The 12515-nt window shown below is 45.6% G+C and overlaps 1 protein-coding gene across 3 annotated transcripts; it reads right to left on the bottom strand.

Annotated features, from left to right (window-relative positions):
* Positions 1-208: 208 nt before the first annotated feature.
* On the bottom strand, positions 209-2003 carry LOC102428328 (cytochrome c oxidase subunit 5B, mitochondrial). 3 transcript variants are annotated; one of them, XM_023744122.1, is made up of 4 exons: positions 1847-2003; positions 1233-1306; positions 976-1070; positions 209-408 (listed from the first exon to the last, which is right to left on the bottom strand). In XM_023744122.1, the coding sequence occupies exons 1-4, from the start codon at positions 1947-1949 to the stop codon at positions 291-293; spliced, it is 390 nt and encodes a 129-aa protein (XP_023599890.1). In that variant the 5' UTR covers positions 1950-2003; the 3' UTR covers positions 209-290. The 3 variants fall into 3 exon arrangements, with proteins under 3 accessions (XP_023599890.1, XP_023599889.1, XP_023599888.1); XM_023744121.1 differs by lacking the exon at positions 976-1070 and having other exon boundaries at positions 209-403; XM_023744120.1 differs by lacking the exon at positions 209-408 and having other exon boundaries at positions 410-1070.
* Positions 2004-12515: the final 10512 nt, after the last annotated feature.

Here is a 12515-nt window from a genome sequence, read left to right on the forward strand (position 1 = left end):
AGTGATGCAGCTAATATTACAAGTCCAGTCAGCCCGACTCCACAGCACATGCTTTCCCCCGTACAAGGTAGTCCCAATCATGGCATTGTGGCATTGTCAGTCTCAGTGTACATGAGTGGATGGCAAGCTAATAGTAACAGATAGCTATTCCTGATAAAAGAATTAACCATATCTCGCCAAAAACAGAAAAGAAATAAGACCAGCCAACTGTGGGAGGAGCCAAAGCAATGGCTAGTCTTTATCGGAAACAAGAAACTTTACAGCACATTCTGACTGAGTCAGTGCAGGGCTCAGTGGGACAACTGGTGGGGCACCAGCTTATAATGGGTTCCACAGCTAGGGCATCGCTGGGTCTCGCCTTTGTGCACCCAGAACCAGATGACAGCACTGTTGTCCTCTTCACAAATGAAGCCCAAAGGGGTTGAAGGGCATCTAGTCTAGAAGAGAGGAGACTGGCAATATGAATCTCTTTTCCTCAGACACCTCTGAGACACAAAGTTATGGTTGACACCTTGAGAGATCAGTTCAAGGTATCCCCCCATTTTCCAGATGAGGAAACGGAGGCCCAGAGTTTACCTGTGAGTGAACTGACCATATATCAGAATCAGTGTAGGTTCTAACAGTTCCCCTGCCTGTGCAGCATCCCAAAGGAGGGTCATTCTGATATGCAACCCTACTGCCTAAAATGGTACCTAGCAAAGAGCAAGTACAATAAGTATCTTCTGGATGAATACACCTTCATGGTGCACCTCCAGTGAGCCAGCATTAGATATTCTATGCCGTTGATAGTAAGGATGACCTACTCAGGTATAAGGAGGATTGAGAGGGCCAGGACCCTTAGAACAACTTTTTTACAAACATATCCTCTTTACACACATACAATCCCACAAAAGATGTGAAGCAGTTTTCGGACATCCTGTAGAATAGGGCATATTAAAGAAAAATAAGGAAATAGTGATGAGGTACTTACAAATGCAGCCCACTATTCGCTTGTTGGTGATGGAAGGGACTAAATTAGGGTCTTCCTTGGTCCCTGAAGCTGGCTTTGGGGCTAGCATATTGTATGGGTCCTGAAAAAAACAAGAATTGAGCCATTATGCCAGAGAACCCCTACTCTAACTAGCGCTCCCGTTACCACAGGCAGGTTTCCTGGACCAAATGCTCCCAGAGAGGAGAATGCTCTGGTCCCATCCAAGGTCATGAGCTCCAAAGACAAGGAAGTTTCTGCTCACCAGTCCCTTCCGTGCAGCCAACATGACCTCCCGCTCCAGCCCAGTCGCCTGTTCGTCGTCAGTAGGAACACCGCCTGAAGGAAGATACGTGAATTCTGGTGTCGGCTAAAATTACCAAGGCAGAAAATGCACGCCGTTTAATGAGCTCACAAGCTCTAAAGGCTACCCCAATCCTCTGTCTCCTAAGGACCAGAGTCACGACTCCCCACAGAGACAGCACCAGGGAAATTCTTCCTCCTCCAACCACCGAGGCCAATTTTAGACACATTTTTTTTCTAAAAGCAGGTAAATCAGAGTCCTGGTGGGGTTCGTCCAATTTACCGTGCGGGCGGGTCTGAACGCGGCTCAGCCCCTACCCATCACGCCGGCAGCGCCTAACCCCCCAAGGTCACCGGCACCTCCATTAGGGTTCCTTTCCAGCAGGGTCAGTTAGGCGGGCTGCTCGGCGGGGGCCGGGAGGAACAGGGAAAGTCGGGCGGCGCCTGAGGCCCGCAGGGCTGGGGGCGGTCACGGGCCCGGAGGAGCGGAATGGCCAGCCCCGCCGGTGCTGCGCGAGCACCCCCACCCCCCGGAGGCCGCGGCGCCCGTCCCCGCGCGTCCGGCGGGCCGAGTACCTGCAGACGCCATGGAGCGCACCGCGGCCGCCGCATTGGGACCGCGGGCCCTCAGGGCCTGCGCCACCAGCGCTCCAGTTCCGCGGAGTAACCTTGAAGCCATCACGCCCGCTCCGACAGCAGCACTTCCGGGACAGGCTCTGAAGACAGGCGGGACTTCCTGGGAGGGCTGCTTCCGCCCTGGCGTCAGGCTTCCGCTTCCGCCCTGCCCCGCTCACGTGACTGCCCGGGGACTGAAAAGAATACGTGTGCCCAGTGTTGTCTCGCATTTACCCCCTTGCGACCCGTGGAGGCGTGGGGGTCCTCGCGTCTCGGTTCTGGGTGGCGGGCTTCGCTTTCACCAACGCTGGGATTTGGGGCAGCCCTTTTTGCGCCGTGGGACCCCGTATCCTCGTGGGTGGAATGCGGCAGCCACACTGGCATGCTTGTGCCTGTTGCCTGGCAGTTGTGCTCCCTAAACGTGGAGGTTGCTACGGGAAGTCATTAAGCCTGCGTCTATCAAGGTGCTTGCTGGATCCCAAATGATTTATTTTTTCTCTTTTTATTTTTAATATATTTTTATTGATTTCAGAGAGGAAGAGAGAGGGAGAGATAAAAACATCAATGATGAGAGAGAATCATGGATGGACTGCCTCCTGCACGCCCCCTACTGGGGATCGAGCTCATAACCCCATCATGTGTCCTTGACCATAGTCAACCCGGGTCCCTTCAGTCCACAGGCTGAAGCTCTATCCCAGGGGTCCTCAAACTTTTTAAACAGGGGGCCAGTTCACTGTCCCTCAGACTGTTGGAGGGCCGGACTATAGTTTAAAAAAAAACTATGAACAAATTCCTATGCACACTGCACATATCTTATTTTGAAGTAAAAAAACAAAACGGGAACAAATACAATATTTGTATTTGCATGTGGCCCGCGGGCCGTAGTTTGAGGACCCCTGCTCTATCCACTGAGCCAAACTGTTGAGAGTGTTATAGATGTCCCCCTTCTCTCTCCCCCGCTGTGCCCCTCTATCCAGTTCCCGCCCCAGGCCTTCACCACCCTACTGTTGGACCCCAAATTTAGGAGTGGGCTCCTAGGCCTGTGTTCACTGTCATGCTTGTTCATTGTGATGCTGGTTCTGGCAGCTGGGAGCCAACGCCAACTCGCTGCTTTGGCCTACCCCACAAGAACTCAGGCAGAAAGAACCTACCCTCAGTGCTGGCATCAGTCTGCTGTTACAGGGGTGTTGAGGTGGCAAAGTCATACAAGTGATGAGGGGCAGGAGAGTAGGGCCAGATTTTGGATTTCTTGATGATGGGTGAGAGGGTGGCCACATCCGGAGGTTATCAGCCAAGGAAGAGGTTAAGGGAGGGGCAGCAGGAAGGGAGGTGATATCAGGAAGTGGGATCACAGAACATTCTGTGCCCAGAGTTCTGTTTAAGACGAGTACATCTATAGCTCTGATGGCCTACAACTTAAGTGTGCTAGCTTCTTAGCAGGGTGGGCATTCAAAGACTTTGCAAACACTGCCCTCCACTGGCTCCTAGGACGTTGTTCACATTATAAGTGTAGCCCTGTCACAGTCTGGTTCCATGCCTTATCCGTGTTTCCCTACCAGACAGACTATCCCTTCCGAGCAAGAATTATGCCTTGCACAGGCCTCACATATAATAGGGTCAAATAAAGTTTAGTGTATTTACTGCTTGGACAGAATAAGCAATCTGCTTTGTAGGGCTTTTCGAGTCGGGTGGTCAATTTGAGGCAAATTGGGAAATGGTGAAGTCCCGGGTGTTCCCACCTGTCTCCTGCAGGTTATGGTATTTTCAAAAGGACTTGGTGGAGCACATCTGGTCTTTGTTAGTATACCCTCCATCAAGAAAAAAACAAACTCTTCTGACGCCGAAAATTTTTTGCACCTCATCTAAAGCTGGGTTTTGCTTTAAATCACCTCCACTCTTACTCCCTCACTTCTACTGTAACCCCTCAACAATAAATTGAAACTTTTCCCCTTAAATCCTAGGAATGCTCCCCAAGAACCTACAGTTGATTTGTACCGGTAGTTAAATGTTTAGTGAGGGAAAAAAGCCTTGGTCTGGAAGACAGGTGCTCTGGCATGGAGCCAGCTCAGCCAGTCACTTTTTCTTTTGGCCGCCATTTCCTCCTCATGGAAACTATGACTAGACTAGGTTAGTATTTCCCAAAGCATAGTCCATGGAATCCTAGTCTTGAGAGATGCTCTCAGTACAAAGGACTTGGTCAGGACACCATCAATATGTTTTTAATGATTTCAGAGAGAGGAAGGGAGAAGGGGAGAGAGATGGAAACATCAATAAGAGAGAAACATCGATCAGCTGCTTCATGGCCACCCCTACTGGACCCCAAAAGATTTAAAATTAGGATCAAACCGGCGACCTTCTGTTACATGGGACAATTCTCAACCAACTGAGCAACACCAGTCCAGCTAGATTTACTTAACAATTTTTCTGTATATCATACAACAGTATTAGCTACAATCATCATGTTTACATCACTTCCCTGGTACATATTTATCTTATAACTGGAACTTTGCAACTGGAACACCTTCTTCCAATTCCCAGGACCCCCCCCCCCCACTCCCACCCTCAATCCCTGCCTTTGGTAACCACAACTCTGTTCTCTTTTTCTGTTTGTATTTTAGAGTCCACATCTAAGTGCCATCATACAGTATTTTATTTTATCTGTCTGACTTATTTCACTTAGCATAATACCTTCAAGGTCCATCCATGTTGTTGCAAATGGTAGTATTTTCTATTTTTTATGGTTGAATAATTTATATGCCACAGCTTTTTTTATCCATTCATCCATCAATAAACAGTTTGTTTCCATGTCTTGGCTATTGTGAATAATGCTGCTATAATCATGGGGTTGTGTATCTTATGAAGTTAGCATTTTCATTATCTTTGGGTATACTCCCAGAAGTAGAATTGCTGGGTCACATGGTAGTTCTATTTTTAATTTTTTGAGGACCCTCTATATTGTTTCCTATAGTGTCTGCAGCAATATATGATCATACCAATGAGGACAAGGATTCCCTTTTCTCCACACCCACACCAGCATTTGTTATCTCTTGTCTTTTTTATGATGGCTGTTCTGACAGGTGTGAGGTGGTATCACATTGAGGTTTTAATTGGTCATTAATGATGTTGAGCATCTTTTCATGTACCTGATGGCCTTTTGTAAGTCTTCTTGGAGAAATGTCTATTCAGGTCCTTTGCCCATTTTTAAAATTGTGTTATTTGGGGTTTTTCCATGGAGTTGTAGAGTTCTTTATATGTTTTGGATATTAACTCCTTGTCTGATATAGTTTGCAAATATTTGTCCCATTCCATAGGTTGTCTTTTCACTTTGTTGATGGTTTCTTTTTCTGTGCAGAAGTCTTTTAGTTTGATGTAGTCCCACTTGTTTATTTTTTATTTTGTTGCTTGTCCTTTAAGTGCCATATTTAAAAAATCATTACCGCCGAAACCGGTTTGGCTCGGTGGATAGAGCGTCGGCTTGCAGACTGAAAGGTCCCAGGTTTGATTCCGGTCAAGAGCATGTACCTGGGTTGCGGGCACATCCCCAGTGGGAGATGTGCAGGAGGCAGCTGATCGATGTTTCTCTCTCATCGATGTTTCTAACTCTTTATCTCTCTCCCTTCCTCTCTGTAAAAAATCAATAAAATATATTTTTTTAAAAAATAAATAAATAAAAATAAATAAAAAATCATTACCAAGACCCATGTTAAGGAGCTTTGTTTCTATGTTTTCTTGGAGATTCATGGTTTTAGGTCTCACATATAAGTCTTTAATCCATTTTGAGTTAATTTTTGTGAGTGGTATAAGATATAGGTCCAGTTTCATTTTTTTTTAAAATTCTCACCCCAGGATATGTTTTTATTGCTTTAAAGTGAGAGGAAAGGGGAGGGAGGGAGGGATCAATCGGTTGCCTCCTGTACACGTCCCGACCAGGGACAAACCCACAATCTTTCTGGTGTATGTGACAACACTCCAATCACCTGAGCTACCCAGCAAGGGCAGTTCAGTTTCATTTTTAAAAAATATATGTTTTTTATGATTTCAGAGAGGAAGGAAGAGGGGTAGAGAAATAGAAACATCAATGATGAGAGAGAATCATTGATCAACTGCCTCCTGCATGCCCCCTACAGAGGACTGAGCCTGAAACCCTGGCATGTGACATGACCAGGAATTGAACTATGACCTTCTGGTTCATAGGTTGATGCTCAACCACTGAGCTACACCAGCTGGGCTGAGATTGACTTATTTCATTTTCAAAAATTACATTATTATACAATTAACTAGAGGCCCGGTGCACAAAATTTGTTCACATTAAAAGGGAATTAATTAGAGGAAATATTTTAATATTGCTATTTGCCCTTTCTCTATAATAGAAGTGTCAGAGATGAAAGAAAATTAGTAAAATGTATATGAAAATCTTCCTCCTGTCAGAGTCTGGGGTGCTCCACGGGAACCAGAGTCAAGTCCCTGCCCACCCATGTGCATCTTGAAATTGTGCTAGACCCAGACCCAGCCGGCCCCACACCCATTGGGCTAGATCCAGACCTGGCTGGCCGGACCCCCGTCAAGCCCTGCTGGGTGGGGGATTCGGCCTCAGGTCGCCTGGCCTGGTGCCAGGGTGGGGGATACAGCCTGTGGTCCCCCAACCCGGGGCGGGGTGCATGGCCTGAGGTCCCCCAGCCTGGCACCGGGGCAGGGGGTGTGGCCTCAGGTCCCCTGTCAAGCCCCACGGGAGAGGGGGGGTGCAGCCTCAGGTCCCCTGCCCCAGCCCAGTGCCATACAGCCTCAGGTCCCTGCTGATTGCTCGTTAAGACTCGTTATGGGAACTCAGCTCCGCTGTGGGCACAGCCATCTTGACTGCTATGGTGTGACAGTCAATTTGCATATTCCCTCTTTATTAGATAAGATGATTTTTGTATCTTATTTTGTATCCTGCAACTTTACTCAATTTGTTGATTAGATCTAATAGTTTTTTGGTTAAGTCTTTAGGATTTTCTATATATACAATCATGTCATCTGGAAATAGAAATAATTTACTTATTCCTTTCTAATTCTGGTGCCTTTTATTTCTTTTTCTTGCCTGATTATTTTAGTAAGGACTTCTAGTACTATGTTAAATAGAAATGTGGACAGTGGGCACCTTTATCTTGTTCTTGAATCTAAAAGAGAAGCTTTCAACCTTTCACCATTGATATGATGTTAATTGTGAGTTTGTCTTATATGACCTTTAGTAAGCTGAGATATACTCTTTCTACCTGATTTGTTAAAAGAGTTTTTATCATGAATAGATGTTGAATTTTGCCAAATGCTTATATATCTATTGAGATGATTATATGACCCTTTTCTTTTATTCTATTAACTAGAGGCCCGGTGCATGAAATTCAAGCACTCAGGGGGGAGGGGTAGTCCCTCAGCCCGGCCTGTGCCCTCTCTCAGTCCAGGAGCCCTTGGGGGATGTCCAACTGACAGCCAGCAGTCAGACATCCTTAGCGCTGCCGTGAGCCCAGCTTCTGGCTGAGTGGTGCTCCCCCTGTGGGAGTGCACTGACCACCAGGGGGCAGCTCCTGCATTGAGCATATGCCCCCCCGGTGGTCAGTGCATGTCATAGCGGCTGGTCGTTCTGCCGTTTGGTTGATTTGCATATTAGCCTTTTATTATATAGGATGTGATGCATCACATTGATTGATTTGTGTATGTTGAACTATCCATGCATCCTGGAGGTAAACCCATTTGAACATGGTGTATGATCCTTCTAGTGTGTTGCTGAATTCGGTTTACTAGTATTTTATTGTGAATTTTTGCATCTATATTCATTAGGGATATTGGCCTCTAATTTTTTTAGTAGTGCCCTTTTCTGGTTTTGGTATCATAAAATGAGTTTGGGAGTGTTGGCCTTGTAAAATGAGTTTGGGAATAGCCTCATAAAATGAATTTGGGAGTATTCCCTTCTCTGGTTTTGTTTTTTAGGGGGAGAATTTAAGGATTTTTGTTAATTTTTCTTTAAATGTTTGGTAAACTTCACCAGTGAAGCCATCTTGTACTCGGCTTTTTTGTTGTTGTTGTTGGAAAATTTTTTAATAGTGATTTAAATCTCCTTACTAGTAACTAGAGGCCTGATGCACAAAATTCATGCAAGAGCAGGCCTTCCTTCCCCCGGCTGCCAGCACTGGCTTCCCTCTGGCACCCGGGACCCAGGCTTCCCTCGCAGCCCTGCTTCATCTGGAAGGTCGTCCGGTCTAATTAGCATATTATGCTTTTATTATTATAGATTAGTCCGTTTGGATTTTCTAATTCTTACTGCTTCAGTCTTAATAAGTGGTATGTTTCTAACAGTTTTTCCATTTCTTACAGGTTGTCCAGTTTGTTGGCATATAGTTAGTTGTTCATAGTAGCCTCTTATGATCCTTTGAATTCCTCTGGTATCAGTTATAACGTCTCCTTTTTCATTTATAATTTTGTTGAATCGGGTCCTTTTTTCTTTGGTTACTCTACTAAGGATTTTTCCATTTGGTTCATCTTTTCAAAGAACCAACTCTTAGTTTGGTTAATCTTTTTTATTGTTTTTCTGTTCTCTATTTTATTTATTTCTGCACTAATCTTTATTATTTTCTTCTTTCTGCTAACTCTGGGCTTAGTTGGTTTTTCTTTTTCTAGTTCCTTAAGGCATAAAGATGGGTTGTTTATTTGGGGTCTTTCTTGCTTCTTAATGAATAGCCCTCTTAATGCGCAAAAGCTCTGATATAAGTATAGCTGCCCCTGCTTGAAATGTCTTTTTCCATCCCTTCACTTGCAGTGTACATGTGTCTTTTAAGGCTAAAGTGAGTCTCTTGCAGGCAGCATATTGTTGGATTTTGTGGTGTTTTTTTTCAATCCATGCAGTCCTTCTATATCTTTTGATTGGAGAATTTGATCTGTTCAAAGTAATTTTTTTTATAGCAAAGAACAAGTACAGACTCCCACGTGGGGAGGGGGAAAGGGTCCCACAGAATGGACTCCCACATAGGGAGGTTAGAAAGGGTCCCACTGACTTCCTGTTCCCACGGTTTATAAAAGGCTGTAGTTCCTGTGTCCTGATATCCCCTCTGATTGGTCAATATTCCCTTTTGAATTGGTTACTATAGTGACTCCTGGGCCCTCCTCCCTCATTGTCCTCCTATTCCTTCTGGGCTTTTTTCCTTCTTTGTTTTGTAAATATAGACCTTTTTTTTTGGCTGCTTCCAGTTTCCTTGTCTTATGGAAATATACCTGTTGCTGCTTCCTTGTTTTATGTAAATGTAACTATTGCTGCTCTCTTGTCTTATGTAAATGTCACTGCATCTGGCTTCCTTGTGTTATGGAAATGTACCTTCTCCCTGTCTGTAGCTCTATGTTTTTTTTCCATGGACCCCAATTCTAAAAATTCCCTCAACCTGCCTATGTTCCCTTAAAATTCTTGTTTCAGTCCCCCATCTGATTAGGAAATCATTGGGGACAGGGGATGCCGCATCTTTCTGGCTGCTTCCTGCTGGCAAAGGGGTCGTAGTTTGGGGCGGCAGTCAGGGTCCCATTGGAAGTGGGTGGTCTAAGGGTCCATGGAAGATGAATGTAGCGGCCTCCATTTGCTGTTTCATGCGGAGGATCAGTTGTAGCTTTAGGGCTTCTAAATGGGAGGATATGAAACATAGCAAAAGTTAAACAAGCAATGGTTAAAGGTGAGTAATAAAAAACAGTATAAACCTGTTATGCCAGATTTCAAGATTCCCAAGAAACCACATCAGGGAGCCAATCCGATGCAAGAGCATAAGAATCTGTATTTCGAGCTAGCTCGGCTCCCCATCCACCAGACTCACCAACACAACGACAAGCCAAGTGGCGAAGAGAGCGAACCCCGCCTAGAGACCGGTTATATAGGGGGGGGTTGGAGTAAGGGGAGGAGAAAGGACTGTGCTTTGCCGATTGGCCAGGCACAAGTCGATGTCCCGTTCCTGGGTGTGGCTAGCAGAGTCTTAGACTTCCGTGAAGAAGCTCCTTGCCAAACACATGGCCAAGGTAAGATGGAGGACGTAGCCCTTACCCTGGGGGAAGGTGGAGGGCATAGCCTTTACCTTGGGGCAAGGTGGAGGGCCTAGCCCTCGCCCTTTCATTCCCCCCTTTGTCTTGGAACTTCCGGCTCAATCATGAGACGGACTGCTTTTCTATTCCACCGTTGCTAGAGGCCCGTACTGGGCATATCTTAACAAATGGTCTGGTGGAAGGGGAAGAAACCATTTTAGCTTTAACAACTTCTATTGAAATAGGATTTTTCTTTTTAAAATTCCTCCATGGCTATCAAAAAGCCAAATCAAGATTAATTTATCTATTGTCCTGATGTTTGCATAAACACAACAAGAATGGTAACTGACTACCTTTGCTGGAATCTCATGGTTGAATCTTAATGTGCCCCGTAGGGCCAGGAAGCCACGCCACCCAGCTGCCATCAGGCCCGCCTGCAGTATCTGCTGAGTTAGGTGAATTCCTCACCTGTAGCAACTCCACCTGAGCCCACGCTCCAGGCTTTAAGCCCATCTCAGTAGCCCCCCTACTTGTTGCGGCCCAGAGTGTGTGGGAGTTCCGCAGGAATGCAGAGGCATCCCTACTGCTCTCCTTCTACTCTTACCAACCGCCAGTGATGGTAGGGCATGGGCCTGACACTCCAGCGCCAGCCATCTTCAGGGCTTCCAAGCAGGGTACCAGGCTTTCTTCGTGGCATTTTTACTGGCTTCAAGTCTTTAGAGCTCAGACAGGGCTCTTTAAAACATGATACTCCAGTCAAAGTTTTCCGTTAATAAAACCACTATTAGGAACCAGTCTTATTGAATCTATGCAAAGAAATGTATTGCCATGTTAGCATTGCCAAATTTCGGAGGAATTACATAAGAAGAAAGACATACTAATCTACTCTAAGATTTTCTGACTTTCCTTGCCAATTCCTTTTAATAAAACAGTAATTGTTGGCATTAAAATTTTTTTTCTATGCATAACCATGCCTTAGACCTTCTATTTTAAACAGGCCTTTTCCAGCTTACTACCCTTGACATGGGCATGGTCACAAAGGCCTGCAAGACAGTATTACAGGCTGCCAACTGTTAGCTGTCTCTCAACAGAGACCAAAACCTGATGGGCACCGTTCCCTGCCCAGGTGGGCACCTGCCCTCTTGGCAGCTAGGCATTCTTTACTTTTGGGGGTCACCCCATATAGTTCCCTTCCAGGACAGCCAGAACACATTCAAACCTGCAAAAGAATCAAAGGTCAATATAACATATCAATACAATGAAACATGATATTGGCATCATGGCCGCTTTAGGCAGCGAAATTCTACTACAGTCTATTCTTGGCCTTCTTATAAATTGTCCTTGTCTCTTTGGAGCCATGTCCATGAAGATGTAGGTATCATCTAAGTCTATTACACAGTATTGTGGGGGCTCCCGGTAGCAGGAGTGATCGCGAGCAATGTTACCAGCATCAGGCAGGTTGAGCACGCCATAGCAGGTTGCGTTGATCTTGATCGACGCTCCATTTGGTGATGAAGTCTTTCCGGACCGTGGATGGGTCCGCTGACCGGACGTGGGTGTGATGGACCCAGGTCGCGACGCCGTCTATCTGTTTTGAGAGCGGTGGGGGTCGTCAGCACCACAGTGTAGGGTGTAGGGACCTTTCCATCGAGGCTCCAGGTGGTGCCTTTTGCCTGGGTGGCGCCGAGGCGCAGCCAAATGTCCTCGTGCGCCCTCTGGAGCCCTCTCAAGAAAAGAGACAATTCTTGCAGCAAGAAAGTCAGGAATGATAGGGGGTGGGGCCTGCCAAACATGATCGCTAGGAGGGGGTATCAGCCCCTCCTTTGCTAGACCAAACCCTTTCAGTACATTTGACCAGCTTCATTCCCACCTATCTTTATAGATTCCAAGGCCCATTGTCTTCCTTCACAGGCAGGGGGAAGGGCCCATTAAATCTTTGCCTTGGGGAACTGTGAGCCCCATCCTTAAATGTACAAATACCTTTTAAGTTTACTCCAGAATTCCAAAATCCCAACCCAGCACAGAATATCACATAGCAAATTTTACAAACATCAAATAAACATTTACATTTACACCTTTTCAGTGAACAAGTATTTTTACAGTCTTGGGCTCTTGAGCTGATAACAGGAACATCATCCAAGTCCCCTGTTGGGGGCCTGACAGGAACAGATGTGGGGGCCTTTCCCACATCCCAGGACAGGATTCTTGACCTATGTCTTATTAAGATAGAAACGGTATTCATCACAAATAAACAAACCCTGGGTCTCCAGAACACTGAACTGGAGCCTTTTAAGATCAGTATGAAACCAGTTTCTACCTGAAATAATTGTACTTTAGAAATTGGATTACTGCTACCAGTCCCTTTTAAAGAGATCAGCTTAAAAATAAAAGTTTTAAGTTTCCAGCCAATAAGCCTGGCATAGCTGCTAAATTTCAAAATGGTCACAATTTTTCTGCTGGGAAAATCAAGTAGTAAACCCCATAGCTATTCATATGTAAATTTGACTATCAACTTCCTGGTGGTACTTGCCTCAGGGCGGGAAATTTTCTCCGCCACTTTTTAAGGCCAAAACAGTCTCAGGTTTTTATTCTGTACACAGCA

The sequence above is a fragment of the Myotis lucifugus genome, unplaced genomic scaffold (assembly GCF_000147115.1).
Source record: "Myotis lucifugus unplaced genomic scaffold, Myoluc2.0 scaffold_430, whole genome shotgun sequence".
NCBI lineage: Eukaryota > Metazoa > Chordata > Mammalia > Chiroptera > Vespertilionidae > Myotis > Myotis lucifugus.

Excerpts from the sequence above, each read along its gene's own strand:
- LOC102428328 (XM_023744120.1), bottom strand. The coding sequence starts at position 1,949 with ATGGCTTCAAGGTTACTCCGCGGAACTGGAGCGCTGGTGGCGCAGGCC. Across the intron at positions 1,307-1,846 it reads GCGCTCCATGGCGTCTGCAG|GCGGTGTTCCTACTGACGAC; the intron begins GTACTCGGCCCG and ends ATCTTCCTTCAG. Across the intron at positions 1,071-1,232 it reads TGGCTGCACGGAAGGGACTG|GACCCATACAATATGCTAGC; the intron begins GTGAGCAGAAAC and ends TGTTTTTTTCAG.